At 46.9% G+C, this 19900-nt stretch overlaps 1 protein-coding gene across 3 annotated transcripts in view; it reads right to left on the bottom strand.

Moving 5' to 3' along the window:
• The window catches only part of pcnx1 (pecanex 1), a 39262-nt gene that overhangs the window by 3148 nt on the left and 16214 nt on the right, over nucleotides 1–19900 (bottom strand). For all 3 annotated transcript variants that reach the window (XR_003782954.2, XM_029125643.2, XM_029125644.2), the window contains exons 8-32: nucleotides 17298–17491; nucleotides 16214–16307; nucleotides 15251–15308; nucleotides 14537–14751; nucleotides 13909–14062; nucleotides 13723–13755; nucleotides 11932–12103; nucleotides 11635–11745; nucleotides 11432–11523; nucleotides 11138–11247; nucleotides 10038–10143; nucleotides 9700–9792; nucleotides 8935–9085; nucleotides 8329–8470; nucleotides 6482–6659; nucleotides 6127–6235; nucleotides 5765–5894; nucleotides 5492–5550; nucleotides 4534–4749; nucleotides 2917–3170; nucleotides 2556–2786; nucleotides 2241–2341; nucleotides 1489–1639; nucleotides 657–887; nucleotides 188–462 (exon numbers count right to left, since the gene is read on the bottom strand). Coding sequence is in view for 2 of the 3 variants with exons in the window: in XM_029125643.2 (XP_028981476.2) it covers nucleotides 188–462; nucleotides 657–887; nucleotides 1489–1639; nucleotides 2241–2341; nucleotides 2556–2786; nucleotides 2917–3170; nucleotides 4534–4749; nucleotides 5492–5550; nucleotides 5765–5894; nucleotides 6127–6235; nucleotides 6482–6659; nucleotides 8329–8470; nucleotides 8935–9085; nucleotides 9700–9792; nucleotides 10038–10143; nucleotides 11138–11247; nucleotides 11432–11523; nucleotides 11635–11745; nucleotides 11932–12103; nucleotides 13723–13755; nucleotides 13909–14062; nucleotides 14537–14751; nucleotides 15251–15308; nucleotides 16214–16307; nucleotides 17298–17491 (3660 nt within the window). In the remaining variant the exon portion in view is untranslated. The remainder of the gene's footprint in view (nucleotides 1–187; nucleotides 463–656; nucleotides 888–1488; nucleotides 1640–2240; nucleotides 2342–2555; nucleotides 2787–2916; nucleotides 3171–4533; nucleotides 4750–5491; nucleotides 5551–5764; nucleotides 5895–6126; nucleotides 6236–6481; nucleotides 6660–8328; nucleotides 8471–8934; nucleotides 9086–9699; nucleotides 9793–10037; nucleotides 10144–11137; nucleotides 11248–11431; nucleotides 11524–11634; nucleotides 11746–11931; nucleotides 12104–13722; nucleotides 13756–13908; nucleotides 14063–14536; nucleotides 14752–15250; nucleotides 15309–16213; nucleotides 16308–17297; nucleotides 17492–19900) is intronic.

Here is a 19900-nt window from a genome sequence, read left to right as displayed (position 1 = left end):
GGTCTCATAAACCTATTAAATAAATTGGTCTGAGATACCTGGAGAACTCAGTCACCACGCTGACACAGCCTGCTGGCTCCACCAGCCCAGGCTCCACCAGCCCAGGCTCCACCAGCCCAGCCCAGCTGAGTCAGTAAGGGTAAGATTTGAAAAGGAAGGGCGCATAGTGGGACTCCCAGAACCCTACCTGTGCCAGGTGCTGACGACGAAGGTGCGTATGTTCCCCATGCTGATTGGACCTCCCAGGATGTGACCCAGCTGCGCGTGGGAGTCGCAGTAGGACGTTGTCAGGGGCGACACGTAGATGGGATATCCAATAGGCTGGTCGCACGACGAGTTGATCATGTTGCGCAGTGCCTGTTTAGCGTTCTGGATGCTTCCGCGTTCCGGGTTCCTGTTCCGGAAGAAAACCAGCTCCTGTTGCTGCCCCGCCCAAAGACCACGGACACACTCCTTATTCACCTGCAGGAACGACCAACCAATAACAACACTTATTCTACATGTATTAACAACTAATTTAGGTGATAGAAAAGTATTATTCAGCCAGGGGCAAATGTGTGTATTGCCTATTAGACATTTTACATGTCTTATAAATGATATTGTTCTTGTTAGCGAACGTATCGTCTGTTAAGCCCCTTAATGACGTTGTTACTAACCTTGATGACGCGGAAGCTGAGGTACCGTCTGTTCAACATGATGATCTTGTACTCGTTGGTGCCTTCGTCGAGGACGTGGCGCAGGGCGAGCAGCGAGGGGGAGTTGGACAGCACGGCGCTGCGCCAGGCAGGGTCTCCTTCGTGAGCAATGACCAGGTTCTGCTGGTGGGACGAGATGGCCTCAAACAGAACCACCGGATCGTCGTACTCATCCGGGGACGTGAAGTGGTCCTGGGAGGAGAGACAGGCACCACTTAAACTTCCTTTTATTTATTTGTAAAGCCATCAGCAGTTCTTTAGAGCAGTACATTGGACAAATAAAGGATATTTTCTGTATTCAAACCGGCAACGTTATTGTTGCTGGCTGGCCACTTTAACATGGAGTCTACTGTCCCCTAGACAGGTGTCATCTAGGGCCTCACCTGGTGTAGTCTGAGTGACATGCGTATCCCAGGTAACTCACCTGGTGTAGTCCGAGTGACATGCGTATCCCAGGTAACTCACCTGGTGTAGTCCAAGTGACATGCGTATCCCAGGTAACTCACCTGGTGTAGTCCGAGTGACATGCGTATCCCAGGTAACTCACCTGGTGTAGTCCGAGTGACATGCGTATCCCAGGTAACTCACCTGGTGTAGTCCGAGTGACATGCGTATCCCAGGTAACTCACCTGGTGTAGTCCGAGTGACATGCGTATCCCAGGTAACTCACCTGGTGTAGTCTGAGTGACATGCGTATCCCAGGTAACTCACCTGGTGTAGTCCGAGTGACATGCGTATCCCAGGTAACTCACCTGGTGTAGTCCGAGTGACATGCGTATCCCAGGTAACTCACCTGGTGTAGTTTGAGTGACATGCGTATCCCAGGCACCACCACCTTCTTCAAGAGTTCCATGTCGGCAAAGATCCACTCGTCTCTGACTGAGGAAATACGGAAGTCTCCCTTGAAGAGAGCATGCAGCCCATGTAGGAAAGACTCCAGGTTACTGGGGAGGGAAGGAGCAAATGACATGGCAAGACGTCTTACAGTAAAATGTGTGCAGAATGAGGACAATAGTGGAAGTTATCAAACTCTTAGTTCATATCCAAGTGCTCAAATGTCCAATCTCTGATGTATCAGAACAGGGTATATGGTACAATATGTGTAAATTAATTTTGCCAATAAAGGTGATTTGAACTGTGGTGCAAAACTGGTGGAGAACTTCGCTTTACATACTTTATTGTACAGCAACAGGAAAGAACAAGGAGAACGTTTGTGTTGAAGGAACAGAAGTACCCTACTTAGACCACCCTAGAACCCCAACCAGAGAGCAGGACCACCCTAGAAAACCAACCAGAGAGCAGGACCACCCTAGAACACCAACCAGAGAGCAGGACCACCCTAGAACACCAACCAGAGAGCAGGACCACCCTAGAACACCAACCAGAGAGCAGGACCACCCTAGAACCCCTATTGGACAGCTGGACCACCCTAGAACCCCTATTAAACAGCTGGACCACCCTAGAACACCAAATAGAGAGCAGGACCACCCTAGAACCCCTATTAGACAGCTGGCCCACCCTAGAACCCAGTTTATACAGTCTCACCTGGACATGTGATGTGCTGCTGTTCCCAGCGCCCTCCTGCCCAGCACACACAGGCCAAAACACAGCAACACCAGGGACGAGTCCTTCTCCAGGTCCAAAGGCTGCAGGAGAGATGTTCAGAGAGATTTTAACAGTCAAGCACACGATAGCTTTAGCCGACCCACTTTGGTTAAGTAAAATCAGACTAAAGGCCACAATTCTTGTCCTGATTCCAGATATGTTAGTGTTGTCTTGTAACCTCTGATGGTTGCCCTGACAACGCCCACAGGAGATGGCAGGACCAGCTTCCTGGGACGTCTGCTGCAGTGCACTCACCTTGGCGCGTCGTGAGTTGCAGTACTGGATCCAGGCCAGGTAGACCTGACAGAAGGAGTCCCTGGAGATCCCAGCCAGGCGGTGGTCGTAGTCCTCATCGATGTTGGGGTTGAAGGTGGGGTCCAGGTCGACGTAGTTCCGCTCTCCGCAGGCCTTCAGCCCGTCCCTCATCGTCTCATTGGCCAGCCACTCGTCCAGTTTGGGGGAAGCTACCACGTAGTAGATGATGCCCTGAGGAGGAAGACACGGTCACAAACAGCAGAGGCCGGAAGGCGGCAGCGTCCACACGCTTCCTTTCATTTCGCCACACTGCACTCCGAGTAACACGACCACAGCTGACGTCGTCCTCGGGCCAATTCACCTTGACGTAGTACGTGGTGAGGATGCGTCGGAGGTCGAACACCTGCAGCATGGAGGCGGCGCTGTTGTCCGTGATGCTGTAGCCCTCCAGGACGTACTTGGTGACCAGCACCTCCCAGGCCAGCCAGCGTTGTCCGAAGGCCGCGTTGAAGGACAGAATGTGGGGCAGGTGGCCCGGCTCACAGCAGCAACAGCTCTCGTCCTCCTCCACCCCCTCAGTGATGGCCTCCACCTCCCGCTGCTGGCAGTACGTACCTGGGGGTTGGGTTAATGCGATGTTGTTATGAAAAAAAAAAAACTCTAAAAACGCCTCGTAAATACTGACATTATAACCCAACCTTCTGGCAACCTGGGGTTTTTAAGAAACATAACGCTTAATAAACACATTACCCACAAACCCCCAAAGGCAACGCTTTCTGGAGACAAACCGCTCCGTTTATAAGGCTTAATAAAGACTCTATAAGATAAATGTCCACTGCTGGCAGTACTTATCTACGGGGAGGTGATCAGGCAGTTTCAGAAACAATCCTAGACCATGACTACACCCTGGCGTTAATGGTCTGACCTGAGAACCAACCGGAGAACGAATGTTCAACACATTGCTGAGCACCTGAAACCGGTCAACAACATCAATTAAAGAAACATCCATGATGGGATTGTGCTCACTCATCTCAAGCCTGTATTAGACCTGGGGAGCACTGTAAGAAACCCACAGGTTCTGTAAGAAACAGTCTACTGGGGCTTCACCCCGGTACCAGGGTCACACCGCTGATTCATGCTAATGCTGGCTCCAGACTTTCCTGTTTCCACTATAACATTTGGTACCAAGGACTTAAGGAGGGGCTCAGGTGGGGATGGAGGAGTAAACCATCATCGCAATTTGGGTATTTCAGTTCTGAAAAATATAAGGCAATATTTTTCTGGAAGTAAAATAAAACAAACAATAACGCCAGGCTCAGTTTGTTTAAAATACGGTGTTTGAACTTGAGTAATAAAACGAATTTCTTCCTCAAACTCCTGCGACCGGCTCCTTCTCCACCTATACTTGTGACACTGCAACTGTAAGCCAGTGTATTCATTATTTAGTTTAATAAGTGTTTGTCAAAACTAGTTTTGTCTTTTTCTAGGTTCTGCAAGCTACGTCTCGGACTCAGCGCTCCGTTATTCTCCGTTCCAACTCCATTGTGAGGCTTTGCTTCCCAGTACTGTTGCTTACATTTTCTTTATTTTATCAGGGTTCTGTTTGTTAGATCAGATAAAAGCCATCATGAGAAGCCTAAAGCAAACGATTGTTAAAGTGGCCAGCCAGCTATTCGAGTAGCACACACACAACACGCCCGGTTTTCACAACAGGTAACGCGTCAAACCCGCAAACCCCGCCCTAAGTCCTCAAGTCCAGGGCTTGGCACCAAGTGAGAGCCGGGCAACTGGGCCACGGCCTGGTGGCCGACTGGCGCTGGCCCCCGTCAATGGAAACAGAAACATTTCTGGACTTTGGGTAAAACACCAGTGTTTGGTACCAGTGGAAAAACAAGGCACAAATGGCCCCAAATCCACAGCTCACTGCCCTCCATCTCTCCCCTAAAAGGCATGGTTTAGACCCTCTTCTCCTCCTGACCTCTGAACTCCAGTCCTCGGAGCTGGAAGGTGACCAGGCCGTTGCCGATCTCGACCAGGTGAACCAGGGCATTGAGGTAGTCGGAGGCCAGGATGAAGCAGTCTCCTGTCCCATAGTTGCCCCAGCGACCCAGCAGCAGGTCGCCACACAGGCTGTGTTGTAGTGAACGGGTCAGGTGTTCGTAGAAGATGGAGTTCAGGTTGTTGTCATCAGAACCTGGAGGGAGGGATGGACGGACTAATTCAGCCGGAAAGTACTATTATAAGAGAAATGTAAATGCAAAATGTAAATTAACTTTTAAGAGTTCTTCATGGATGATCACCATCATGGATAATCATCGGATAAGAGACAGTAGTTTAATGAATGGAGAGGTTTGAATTGAGAGGCCAGTGTTAAACAGTGTGGGACACTGAAGTGGTTGTAGATGTTATTTATGTTGGATGTTTGGTGTGGCCACCTTCCCCAGAACGAGAGGCAGAAAGGCCTCGGAACAAGACGAATGTCAGAAGATATTCAGAAATGTTTGGTAATATTTTTCATGATTTTATCTTAAATGGTCTACACTCTTATTGGTAAAGTGTTATTGTTTTTTATTAAACTACATGTAAAATAGGAGATGCATTAATATTTCACCCGGCAATCGGTAACGGGTGATTATAAGCGAAAATGCAACAATCATTATCAGTTGATTGCTTTAAAATTGCAGAACATTTCCAACCAAACATTTATATTCAGGCGTTGTGTACAATTACAGAAAGAGAATATGGATTCATCTTATGCAATTACATATTTCTATTCATTATGCTTATTTAATTTGTTGTTATTAAAATATATAAAAAGATAACTTTAGAGTGACAGAATTTACATTCGTTGAAGCTCCATTATTTTATGCCAGGGGACACTGGTACAGAAATGACACAGAAGTGTGATAGAGAGTACAGGACAACGCTCCGCCCACCTGGGTTTCTGTCCAGTTGAGAAGCCAGCCTAGTGTTAGAGTGATCCACTCTCTTAGTGCTGCAATAGAGAATACATCAGAATAATGCAGACACACCATCCAGGAGAGTACCGATACTACAGAAAGAGACAACATCAGTCAGCAAGTGTCAGCCAGCCAGCCAGTCAGAGACAGCCAGCCAGCCAGTCAGAGACAGCCAGCAGCTCAAAAATAGCCAGCTAGAGACAGCTAGTCAGAGGCAGCTGGTCAGAGGGTTATCTGGGGACTCCTTACTTGTAGTCTCTCTCCCAGAACTTGACAGGTCTGACATAGGAGGTGATGAAGATTGCACTACCAAGGAAGGGGTTGAGAGGAGTGGAGAATACAGAGGATATGACCGTCTGGACAAACAGCATGGCAGAGTCTGGACAGGAAGGAGAGGGGTCAAGGAGCTTCACAAAGTTATCCAGGTGGCAAGACAACTCTTTACAACCTGCTGTATTACCAGACATACTGGTGTGTCGTGTGATTATGGATGACAACATAATATATCCGTTTCCATCATCCGGACCAACACCGGTTGGTTCTCATCCCCATCTCACAGTAGGGGTCACGGGAACACGGCAGCAGTGAAAAGGTTAAGGGTTAAAGGATACGAGGTACAGCGAATGGCTGCGCGAAGGCATGAAAGGCGGAGCCCCAGGTGATCTGCCAGGGGGCGATGTAGGTGTAGACAAAACGGAGCTTATAAAACAGCTCCCACAGCTGCAGGACAGCATCAGGGAAAGAGAGTGGGAGAGAGAGAGACACTGGTTAGATGATGCACGTTCCCCCTCCTATTGTGTACTATCACAACGAACAGGGTTGTGTATAATCAATGGCACCAGGTGAACTAAATGGACTGAAACAGAGAGGAGCTATTAAAAGAATATATATTTTCTTCTGTTGTAATTTATTAAATTTTTTTTACAGTGTGCTAAAATGAGATGTCAGGGGAGACGTCTGTGTCACCTTGCTGAAGACGATAGACATGAGGAAGAGGTCCAGCAGCAGGGTCTCGGAGAGGTTGCGGTAATCAAAGGTGAAGAAGAGGACGGTGAAGAGGACTGTGACATACTGGTAGGTGGGGCTACTGTAGGAAGAACGAAGCAACTTCAGACCGGCGACCGTTATCATCAACGCTCCCACCCTGGAGATGGAGAGATTGGAGGGAAATGGAGGGAAAGGGGGGAGGGAAATGGAGAGATAGAGAGGGAGAGGTGGGAGGGAAATGGAAGGACAGAGAGGGAGATGTCAGGAAAAGATAAAAGGAGAAGACTTCATCACAAGACTTTACTCGTGCTGATCAAACAACCCAGCATGCCAGGACGGTTTGAAAGACGCTCCACCAAAGCAGGTCCAGATAAATGACAGTGCTGATTTTATGCCGGTAAAAAGCAGTGCAGGAGTTGTCATGACAACACTTCAACCACCTCTGACCATTGGGTAACCACGGACACAGACTGTAGAATGAGGTAACAGACTGCACACTAGGAGACGCTGTAGTCAATACAGGCACGTACGTACAGGACAGGCACAGACAGGCACGTTCGTACAGGACTAGGCTTGGGTATCGAGTATCGATTGGAACCGGGAATCGCTTTGCGATTTTCCCGGTATCGTTCAAAAGTTTTAATTTCGATTCCTAGTTTCGATTCACAGTCCGCCGACCTGAAAAAGAAACCGCTGAACACCAACGAAGAAGCGTCCACCAAAGTGTGTTTTCGCTTTTCTAAACAGAACTTCGTAACCTCTGACCGTTTCATCTTAACGTTGTTGGTTCCAACGTGAATAACAATATCTCCTCACTCTCTATACTTGCCAGTTTTAGACTTCGCTAGCACCAGCCCCAGATTTGCGGCTACGTCGGTGGCTCTGCCAGAACGCCCACGCATCCTGCCTGAGAAGGCAGATATGGTCATTTTCCTAAACAAGAACTGTTTCTGATTTTATACTGTACCTGCTGCTAATCTGGACTGGGTTTTACAAGTTGTTTCTTATTGTTTATTTGCAATTCTGCACCAGGTTAGCCCCTCAGTGAGAGCACGGTAACATGTTTAAGTTCCTGCAGCATCATACAAATGTGTATATGTGTTTTCATGAGGTTTTCAAAAATAAAGCTCTGTGAAAATATATTAATAATTTATAATATTTATATTCAAGTTCATAGATTTGATATTTATATTGTAGTTGAAAACAGCCCTGTGAGAAATTCATAGTAAAGTTCATAAAAAGTAAAAAGTTCATAGAATTAGCTAGCTCATTTAAAATATCTTAAACTTTTTTGACCCTGCCTCTTAAAAGAATCGGAATCGAGAATCGTTAGGAGCCGGAATCGAAACAAGGAATCAGAATAGGAATCGTTCAAATTCAAACGATACCCAACCCTATACAGGACAGGCACAGACAGGCGCGTACGTGCAGGACAGGCACAGACAGGTGCGTACGTACAGGACAGGCACAGACAGGCGCGTACGTACAGGACAGGCGCGTACGTACAGGACAGGCGCGTACGTACAGGACAGGCGCGTACGTACAGGACAGGCGCGTACGTACAGGACAGGCGCGTACGTACAGGACAGGCGCGTACGTACAGGACAGGCGCGTACGTACAGGACAGGCGCGTACGTACAGGACAGGCGCGTACGTACAGGACAGGCGCGTACGTACAGGACAGGCGCGTACGTACAGGACAGGCGCGTACGTACAGGACAGGCACAGACAGGCGCGTACGTACAGGACAGGCACAGACAGGCACGAGCGAAAGTCGGAGCTAAATAACTCCGTGTGAGAACGTAGACAGTCAGACGGGAACTCACTCGGTGTTCAGTTTCCTGGGACTGGCCAGTTCTCTGGCGCTGCCGCTCATCTCGTTGAGGATCACCAGGGGATACAGAACATTCTTCTCCAGGAACAGCAGCCAGACGTGGAGCTTCTCGAACCACATCACGTGGGCGACACCTGTGGGGATCGGCCCGTTAGCTCAGGTCATCCTGCCACGAGGACACCTGGGACAGGTTCCTCAGACCTGAACTGACAGGTCACCGTTTAGTTTTGCCTGTAGTGGCAACAATGTCCCTTCAGGGAGGGAGGGAGGGAGGGAGCTGCTCGGCAACAGAAGCCGGTGAGCATTCTCCCGACCAAAAGAAATCCTGCATTTTAAATTCACTAATGTCATTTCTGATGACAAAATCTCATGGAACCACTTTCATTCCACTGTTACTGTACACAGATCATGTATTTTCTTATATTACAACGCAAAAAAAAAAAGCCACACAAAAGAATCAGCATGTAGCCCCTTTACATATCGAACCCTTGGGCATGGCAACATCAAACCGACATAACAATAATAAAAAATTTAAAAAAGCTTGGTAACCAGGAAGCAGGACTCCCTCCAATCCAGCAGGGGGCTTGGGGTGACTCACCTCTGACCTCGAACTGGTAGTACTCCTTGGTCTTGAGCAGTGGCTGGGAGAAGCAGTACCAGGGCAGCTGTTTGCGTAGCTGAGGCAGCAGATGATGAGTCAGTAGCCCTACGGCCCCCAGCAGGCAGTACAGCACATAGCTCAGGAACGGCTGACAGAGACACGCCGAGAGACAGGGGAGAGATGACACCGATAAAAGTTCAAGAGAGAGCAGGCCATTAAGCATCAAAGACGTCTTACATGTGAAATAAAAAGATAACTCTTTGTTCAACCCTCAAAGTTTTTCTGGGCCCAACACCCACAACGCAACAAACTAATCTCGACCAGACAAGCTGGAGGCTGGTCACAAAGGGCCCTGTGACTAAAAACACACAAGAAAAAATATTTCTTTCATGTTTCTTGGCCATTTACATCTGGCTTTTTCTTTTTCAGGTTTGGTGGTTTTAATGTTAGTTAAAACTGTTAGCAGATTACTGACCTATTTTCAGATGAAGAATTTGTGAGTGGCACAGAGATGACAGAAATGAAATACCATAGACTGAATAAGCAGAATTAACATCAGAATATCCAAATAAATATTTGCGGCAACGACAATACATGTTTAGTAACTGATCAGTCAGCAGCATTGTTGACCCTATAAGTATTGGTATCATCTAATGACATACTTAGGAAACGCTCTGTGTGGAGTTTTTGGAAACCCCATATTCCAAAAGTATTCATTAAAATATATTTAAGGCACATTTCGGCCTATCAAATAGATTTTACCTGTAGAACGATGAACATGGTGCTGACGTGGATGGCAAAGTAGAGAACGGCGATGACCACACAGACAATCAGGTCCGAATGCAGACGCTCGTTCTGTGGAACAAACAAGAGGACAGTCGTCTCACGAGACGGTGGCCCAAACCCAAATCGACCCCTAGGCCCAACTCCCTAGACCCTGTGCCCTTTACAGTAGAGGATACCTCAGAGCACATCTTGAACCTTGGACAACTAACCTTAAGCAACCAAACCTGGTAACTAACAAACTAAATGATTGCAAACAACCGAAACGACTAACAAAATGATTTTCAAACTGATAAACTGGCAAAGTAACTCCTCACCACAGAACCTCTGAGCTTCTCAGGCAGAGGGTCCTGCACCTCCGACAGGGGGTCTTCTGGGTTCTGGTCTTTGAGGTTGGGCAGGATCTTGGACTGCACCAAGGAACTAGGCAGAGATGAAGCAACGTGAAACACAATCCGCACCACTAGTGAAGCCCACCATCATCAATGACGAATGAAATCCATGTATAGACTAGAGGTCTTCAGGGACATATCTAAATCCGATAATCCGAGAAACCAATCCGGCATCTGACTCAGTCGGTCGTCACATCGTGTAGTCAGATGCTGAGTTGGATCGCGAATGGTGGCCACAGATCTCAGAAAGGTGTGATAAGTCAAATGACGTCTACTTCCCCAATTATACTAAAAGGAAGTATCCTGAAGATACGTAAATCTGCATTCTATAATTCATATTTGATATGCTTTGCAGTTGATTCAGGTCAGGCTATTTCAGAATTCATCCTTCTCCCCCATGTCTGCCTCTACTTGGGTGGTTTGAGCTCAACATAGTGAACCAGAACCATTGTTCTGCGGTTGTAAACTCGGGACAACTATTTGCCCTTGGGAGAAGTTTCCAAATAAGCCAACTGTATAAAAATTTCACTGGAGCGGTGTGATCAAAAGCTTTTCGCATAGCAAGGCGTTGTGGGTAGAACTGCATAGCACTGCTGTCAAGGAAATGGTAAGACCTATCATTCACAAATGATATGAATTACGGTCAGTTTTTCAGTCTTATTCAGTATTGATTTGAATTAAAACAGACAGATCTTGTGATGTACATGTCTCAGATATACTTTTCGGTATCTGACGAAGACCTCTAGCATAGATCGCTAGACGCTTTCAAACTAGCGAAAAAGTAGCCTGGAGTTGTAGTGTTGCTAGTTAGGGGATGGAACCTGCTACTCTGCCTCCCTGCTGATCATCCATCTCACCTCCCACACAAATAAAGTCTGGGCTTTTTATGAAACATTTCCACCCGCAAAATAACACTTGAGCCGACCGGCGGGTTGAAATACACATTTTTATTCTCGCGTAGCGATTTCTTTTTGCAGATCTCCCGCGGGGAACGCATCTGGTGCAGAACTCCATGACAGACTCACATGAGGACAGAGGGGTCGCTGCTCTGCCGACTCAGATGGTAGGAGACGGCCACCAGAAGGCCACAGAACACAGAGAACAACACAGGAATGTGTTGGGGTTCCCAGGTCTCCTAGAACCACAGATTAGAACCCATTAGAAGACTAAGAACTACAGAGCACAGACAAGGACGTGCTGCATCTCCAAGGTCTCCTTGTACAAAACAACTGACTAGAACTCATTTAAACCACAGAACAATAAAGGGAGAAACAGAACGACACGGGGGGTGACAGCGCTGGAGATGAAGATTGACTGACCTTTAGAGCTCCGTAGCAGAGAGCGTAGAGCAGCGCCACGGTGACCACGCTACGCCCTACACTGTACACAGATGACAGAAGGCTAGTGGAAGCTGTGGACACACACACACACACACACACACACACACACACACGATGTCAGCATCACTATCACTTGATCAGCAGGAAGTGCCTTCTGCTATTGTGTCGGCATATGTACTCACCGTTTCCTCCGAACACGTGGATATCCAGCTGTTCAAACAGGTACATGACGAAGGTGTTGATCTGGGGGAGGAGCCCCACGAAAAACACCAGGGGAAAGCACAGAGTGAACACTGCCCGGGGGGAGAAAACAGGAAGAGGCATTACACTAAGCAACCTCTCGGAGCACAAACCGCACCAAAACAATCAGTAACTAGAAATACAAGAAAATTACAAGAAAACCCCCTGTGATTACGACCTGGCGGGCCGAAAGAGACCAACAAGAACTTCCAGGTCGTAAGGTCAGGGCATGTCCTCACCTATGATGAGGTCCCTGGCAGAGGCGAGGACCAGCGAGCTGGTCAGCGCCACGCCGTACAGGGTGAAGCGGGCCGAGCTGGTCCTCTCACTGCTGTAGTCCAAGACCCAGATAAGACCACAGCACAGGCAAAAGTAGACAGGCCGGCTGTACGCAATGATCCGGTTATGGCCCTGCGAAGCACAGACACAGAGGTCACCATTGGGTTGGACTGGTTCATGGTACGTCAACATTCACTTAAGAGTCCAGAGGAATACAGGCAAACATAGACCCGCCGCCAGTAAACCATGATACCGTTATGGACCTACACACTGACGGAAGAGAGACAGAGAGGGGAGAGGGGTGAGAGACATGGACGTGTCAAAAGGCTGTTAACTAGGCCGGTGGTTCTCAAACCTCCCCCCGGGGGACCCCCAGCCATCTCACAGTTTCAGCGGAGCCCAGAACTAGCTCAGCTGAATCAAGTCGGCAAGGGCTTGATCAGGATCAGGCAAGTTGTTGGAAAGCATCCAACACATGGAAGGGCCCGGGGGTCCCCAGGAAAGGTTTGAGAACGGCACTATGCTAACGTTACCGCCAAGGACAGACACAGAAAGGCATGATATAGTATATACGGTCCTGTCAAAAGGTTAGTACAGGGTTAGTACACTCCCCCGTTGTCAAAGGGTTAGTACACTAACGGGACAGACGTCGTGCGGGACAGACGTCGTGCGGGACAGACGTCGTGTTAGACGACACGGGCGGGACAGACGTCGTGTTAGACGACACGGGCGGGACAGACGTCGTGTTAGACGACACGGGCGGGACAGACGTCGTGTTAGACGACACGGGTCATGTAGACGTAAGATAGCAGTCAAGGGAAAGCTGTTCAAAACAAACCCACTTATTTACCAACATACTGAATACACTAGCGCTCTGTTAACAAACACCCCACAGAGCCCCAGGACAGGAACAAAATTAGACCCAACCAAATCAAGAGAAAACAAAAAGAAAAATGTCACACTGGAAAGAAATGACAAAAAGCAAACTGAAATGCACCCTTGCCCTAAACAGCCAGTACAAAGTGGTGACCTGACCACTGGGACAGACCCAAAATTAAGGAAAACCTTGCCTGTGTTCAGACTCAGTGACTGGGGCCTTTTTAGCAAAACAGGCCGCCGCAGACCGGGCTATCGAGAGAAGACGACGGATGTTCACACTCCCCCACAAAATGAAAACAGAACTGTACGTCCTAACCCCCTCCCAAACGCATAACCATGTATAACCAGTGAAAACAGTGAAAACATAGTAGCGAGATTTGCAGCCCGTTGCCATGAGAAGAGGGCCACCGGAGGAGAACAAGTTGCACAATCGACATGGCAAAGAGTTCTGCTGCATTCGACAGGAAAGTGTTTAAAGATAGATCAGGGGTTTTGCCCAGACCACAGAATTACCACAGGCCTCACATAACATTACCGATTTTCCCTTTCCATTCATACTTTAACCATATGCACGTGGTCACACTACTTCATGCCAATCATTCTGAAAACGTGTTTGTAGTGTCTACATTTAGTTTGTTTCTAATTATATTTTGCTAATTGTCATTTCGAAACATTTTTAATTTCCTTTGGTATGGTAAAGGAATATTCCCCATGCCAATCAAGCCTGTTTAATAGAAGGGGACAGAGGAGACGGGGAGGGGGGGGTCACAGAGGCCCCCCTCAGGCCAGAGGGACAGGAGATGGAAGGACACCATTTCATGTAAGCATGGGGGAGTTTCTACAGAGGGGCAGGCTTCGATAGAGGTGCTTACATGTCGAGGAGAAGAGGAGTCTGGTTGAACACTCTGAGACAGGAAGAAGAAGAAGAAAAACAGGATTAAATTATGTAATAGAATACTGCGTAGTTCACATCAGTAATGTAAAGAAGTGTTTTGTAGTAAAAGTGTGATAAAACGTGTCTTGAATGGAAAAGGTGACTGTCAAGATGAAATGTGAACCTTGAGTAGGGAATACTGGCAGCTGGCAATGACGAGGCAGAACTGGAAGACCCAGATGTCTGTGAAGAACCCATTGACCAACAAGACAGACCCTAGGAAGGCTACGAGGACCGCCAGCACCACCGCCAGGACGTTCTCCAACAGCTCACGGTTTCTGGTAAAGCGTCAACACACACACACACACACACGTTAGGAAGGCTATGAGAAGCACTAGCACCACTGCCAGGACATTTGCCAGGAGTTCTGGGTTTGCAGTTCAGGCGACAATGAATGTGGAGTTCTGTTAACCGTCTCCATGGTAGAAAACCAGTCACAAGGAGGCTTTTCATCCTGCAGAGCCAAACTTAGGCGAGGCCCACCGGGCTGAGCCAAGTCAAACCGCACTGGGCTAGCCAGAATCCGCATTCACCGTCGTTCCTGAGACCGTGCAGGGAAATCTGAGCCCATTCCTGGTCGGTTCGCCACGGCAGCGGAGCGGCTAAGGGCCCATTAGTGAGTGTCCTTGTAGGGCCCTAATCACGTTTGAGTAAGCAGACACGACCAGAACCTGAATCGAGACTATCCGGCCCACGTTAAGTCCCCAGGATTCACGTCTGAATGGGGGGCTCTGAGCGCACGGCCATCCCACCTGTCGAACAGGGCCAGCAGGGTGAGTCTGTCGAAGTGCAGGCCGACCCAGAGGTAAGGCAGCAGCCAGAAGCGGTAGTACTGTTTGGCCTTGCGTGTGGCAGCCGTGGCGGGGTCCTCCTGGCCCAGGGGAGGGTCCTGGAGCTCTGGGCTTAGGTCTCCGTCCTGCTGCTCCAACAGCTCTGGGTCCATGGTCAACAGGCGGTTCAGACGGATCTGCAAGACACACACACACAAGTTCAAACCGCCACAAGCAGACACAGCAGGAGCCAGAAGCAGGATTCCTAGCAAGTTCAGCTATTCTTGTTAAGAGGCATAACCAGAAGCAGCAACTGTTTCACAGTCTAAAAGAGAAGCTGGGGAGCTCCTGAGAATCTGGGAAAACTAGTGGCGTTCCTGATTTAAAAAAATAAACTACATTCCAAGGTGGAAACAACAGGCTGTTGAGTTTTACGATGCCAGAGAAAATGTGTTCCTATCCTGCAACACCCCACTTGTAAGTTTGACCCTGAACATAACGCCCCAGAACCGGAAATTTACTCATTTCATGGAGACCAGCAAATGTCTTACTTAAAAAAGGCAAATTTTTATATGTTACACTGTCCTTCGATCTGTGAAACAAAAACAGATTTGCAGCCCGTTGCCTCCCCTACACACACACACACACACACACACACACACACACGCACACCACACACACAGAAAAATTACTGACCAAGTCATGAGGGTAGAAGCGAACTGAGGTAGCACTGGAGAGGTGGGAGTCTGTGTCCCTGCGGACGTGAAAGACAAGACATACTGATTTCCCATAATGCAACAGTACAATGGCACAGTGCTGATCAGCACTGAAGGCATCTCAATGTCAGCTCAGGAAATGTAGTTAAAACTCCCCCCCCCCCAAACTGTGGAATTTGAATTCAGAACACTGTCAGAGCTGGAATTCACTCCAAACCAACACCATATTAATAATAACTTTATTTGTACAGTGCTTTTCTAGTACAAGTACACAAAGTGCATTGCACACAATAAAAACAAAATATAAAATCACAATGAGAAATTATTCGTAAAAGCTATCTTGTAAAAATGGGTTTTTAGGAAAGAGTTAATAATGCACTGACATAGCATATCTGACATTCTGTGGTAGGCTGTTCCAGAGTCTAGGGGCCCATGTAGCAAAGGCCCGGTTCCCTTTAGTTTTCCGTCTAGACTCCAGAAGTCCTTTTTCAGCTGAACTGAGAGGCCTGACAGTGCAGTATATGTTGAGCATGTCACTAATGTAATCAGGTGCCAGACCATGTAGTGCCTTAAAAGTGATAAGTAGAATTTTTAAATCTACTCTGAAATTCACCGGTAACCAGTGTAGAGCTGCCAACACTGGGGTTTTATGAGACCTTGATATAGCCCTTGTAAGAAGTCTGGCAGCTGAATTCTTTACAACATGCAGTTTACCTAAGGACTTATTGTTGAGGCATGTAAACAAAGCATTACAGCAGTCTAGGAGAGACGAAATAAAAGCATTAATAATTTTCTCAGTGTCCTCAAAAGAGAAAACCCATCTTATATTGACGGTAGGGATAAATTCCCTCTGATTAAACGTCAAATCAAACTGGATTAGACAACACCAGCTAACGAAAGCACTAAACAGCCCAAATGACACTCCCCATCAGGGTGAACCAACCATAAATTGTTGGAGGCGCGTCTTGTTGCAGGTTCAAAGTTGACCAGGGACATGTCACACCCCCCGGCCTCGTACAGGGAGGGTGTTAGCTTCCCTGGAATCACAGACACAAAACAGTCAGTTAATCTTATTACAGGCACAGTCAATCCATCGGATTACAGACAACACACACTCAGATGACCTGATTACAGACACAACTCAGTCAATTCATCTGATTAGGGACCACCCACGATCAGTTAACCTAATTTCAGACACAACACAGTCAGTCAGCCTGATTACAAGAAACAGCGGTTGAGCATTTTCAGCTGCAGATAAAAAGGGACGACGTCAGTTTACTCAACGACAGTCCCTTTGACCTTAATTTGGGGGGGGGGGGGCAATCGGTGCCTCTGTAAACGTGTCCCAGAACACATCGGCAGGGAACACCAGGGAACACCCCTACTGTAGATGGGTAGATGGGATCACCAGGAGTGGAGGGTGTGTATCAAATGGTTACCCATTCCCTACCAGTACTGCCCCCCCATTACACAAAATGATGTGATTAGGGACGCACTTCTGGACGGCAACATCCCAGCCGCCTTATTGGCCAACTACACCAGGCAGTCCGCAAATTAAAGCATTCACAAAGGAACAGATCATGCACCAGTACAAGACAAATAATTGTTGAAACAACCTCCTTTACTTTGTACTCACTGCTGGCATGGCTACTAGGAGGTAAAACATCTTCAATATTTATGACTACTGTAGGTTGTGAATATCCGTTCAGGCACTTTTTATCCTAGCTACAAATGCTAGGTAGTCCTTTCCCTTAATTTCCTCAACATGTCCTTACTAGTACTGATAATGAGATGGAGACACCACTGCTTCAACAACAATATTTACCTGTAAAACATTACATCACATTTGTATCAGGGTAGAACTCTTAGCTCTCCCCAGTAGGGACTCTTGCCATGTTCCTGATACGCATTCACAATAGAAGTGGTCATATAGCATCAGACCATGTAATATTCAATATGGTCTAAAAAGGGCGAAACTCTGCCATGCATTGTGGGTACTGTAGTGCATCATGCAACATCTCCCCTACCAAATTCATCCTGCAGGCTGGTAGTGCCTACGGTTGAGGCCTTGTCCTGAGAGCCCTCCAGGTGCGCACTTCCATTCCTGGCCAGCAGGGAGGCGCTAGCGCTCAGCACAGTCACCTGGGATGGGGTTCTGGACGGCTGACCTTTCACCTGGGAAGCAGAAGGCTGGGAGGCCTGGCTGAGAGCCTCCTGAAGACTGGAAGGGGGAGGAGAGGTAATGAGAATAGAGGGAGAGAGGTAAGGGCAGAGTAGAGGGGGATAGGGGAGACGGAGTAGAGAAGTGGACAATAGAAAGAGGAGTTGGTATAGTGCAATAACAGTAGACGGGATGGAAGTAGTAGTACAGGTAATAGTATTAGTAGGACATGTAGTAGTTGTAGTACAGGTAATAGTATTAGTAAGACATGTAGTAGTAGTAGTAGTAAGACTAGGACTACTAATAGTATAAGCAATAGCAGTGGTAAAATTTGTATAATTAACTGTAGGACTAATAATAGTAGTTGTAATAGCATAAGTAGTACTGGATGTAGGATGAGTAGTCAGATAAGTAGTAGTAGTAGTAGTAACTGTAATAGGAATATTATTAATAGTAGTAGAAGGATGAGTAATAATAGTAAGAGTAGTCATACTAATGGTAGTAAGTACTATGAATAGTAGTAATAATAGTAGTGGTATTAGTAATAGTAGTAGTACAGTGGATATAAAAAGTCTACACACCCCTGTTAAAATGCCAGGTTTTTGTGGTGTAAAAGAATGAGACAAAGATAAATCATGTCAGAACTTTTCACACTTTTAATGTGACCTATAATGGGAACAACTCAGTTGAAAAACAAACAAATCTCCGAGGGGGAAAAATGAAAAATAAAAACCTTACAATAACCTGGTTGCATAAGTGTGCACACCCTCTCATAACTGGGGATGTGGCTGTGTTTAGAATTAACCAATCACATTCAAACTCATGTTAAATAGAAGTCATTACACTCCTGCCATCATTTAAAGTGACTCTGATTAATCACAAATAATGTTCAGCTGTTCTAGTAGGATTTTCCTGACATTTTCTTAGTTGCATCTCAGAGCAAAAGCCATGGTCCGCAGAGAGCTTCCAAAGCATCAGAGGGATCTCATTGTTTTAAGATATCAGTCAGGAGAAGGGTACAAAGCATTAGATATACCATTGAACACAGTGAAGAAAGTCATCCTCAAGTGGAGAAAATATGGCACAACAGAGACATTACCAAGAACTGGACGTCCCTCCAAAATTGTGGAAACTGATCTGGGAGGTTTCCAAGAGGCCTACAGCAACAGTAAAGGAACTGTATGAATTTCTGGCAAGTACTGGCTGTGTGCTACGTGACAACAATCTCCTGTATTCTTCATATTAATGGGCTATCGGGTAGGATGGCAAGACGGAAGCCTTTTCTTACAAAGAAAAACATCCAAGCCCTGCTGAAGTATGCAAAAACAAACAGTCTCCCAAAAGCATGTAATAATTCCAAAAGGTATGTTTGGCACCCCAAAGAACACCATACCCACAGTGAAGCATGGTGGTGGCAGCATCATGCTTTGGGGCTGTTTTTCTTCAGCTGAAACCAGGGCCTTAGTCAGGGTGGAGGGAGTAATGAACAGTTCCAAATACAAGGCAATTTTGGCACAAAATCTGTTAGAAAGATGAAGAGGAAGTTCACCTTTCAGCACAACTACGACCCAAAGCACACATCCAAATCCACAAAAGCATGGCTTCACCAGAAGATTAACGTTTTGGAATGGCCCAGCCATAGCCATAGCCCAGACCTGAATCCAATTGAACATCTGTGGGGTGATCTGAAGAGGGCTGTGCACAAGAGATGTCCTCGCAATGACAGATTTGAGCACTTTTGCAAAGAAGAGTGGGCAAATATTGCCATGTCAAGATGTGCTATGCTTATAGACTCCTGCCCAAAAAGACTGTGCTGTAATAAAATCAAAAGGTGCTTCAAAAAGTATTAGCAGGGCTCAAAACAAAAAAATCAATTAAGGAGCCATTGGCTCCTATAGGGGAAAAAAGCCGGCGCCAAATAATTTTTTTAAGAGACACATAACAATGCACTTACTTTTATTCACCTTGTTGTGTGCATGTCTCTCCTCTTCCGACTTATGAACTATATACAGTCAAATTAAAAAAATGTATGCAGAATCCGAGCCAGTATCACTGCCACTGACCATGATTATGTCCATAACACTTGGCCACTGAGTGTAGTTTGGCCGTCTCCTCTTCTTTTTTGCAGAAAGCCAGCGTTTGACACGTTTCAGGATCAAACTGTTCAAGTGATGGACCTTCAGTGCTGATCCTGATCTAATCTTCCAAGGCTGACACATGGAGTGATTTGCTTACTTTAGATTTGATCCTGTTTTGAGCTGAAAAACCAAGTTCACACTGAGCAGCCGAAATTGGTAGGACAAGCATTATCTCAACTAGATGCAAAACATTAATATAGCAGACGAATAAATAATCACAACATAAGGCTACGGCGCATGAACTGGAGATTATATCACCATGAACTGAACCGTAGCCTACTCGCCTCACAGGCCTGAAAAATTTGAAATATATCTATTATCTACAGAAAGC

This window comes from Esox lucius, chromosome 15, assembly GCF_011004845.1.
Source record: "Esox lucius isolate fEsoLuc1 chromosome 15, fEsoLuc1.pri, whole genome shotgun sequence".
Lineage (NCBI taxonomy): Eukaryota > Metazoa > Chordata > Actinopteri > Esociformes > Esocidae > Esox > Esox lucius.
This window is presented reverse-complemented; position numbering and strand designations above follow the sequence as displayed.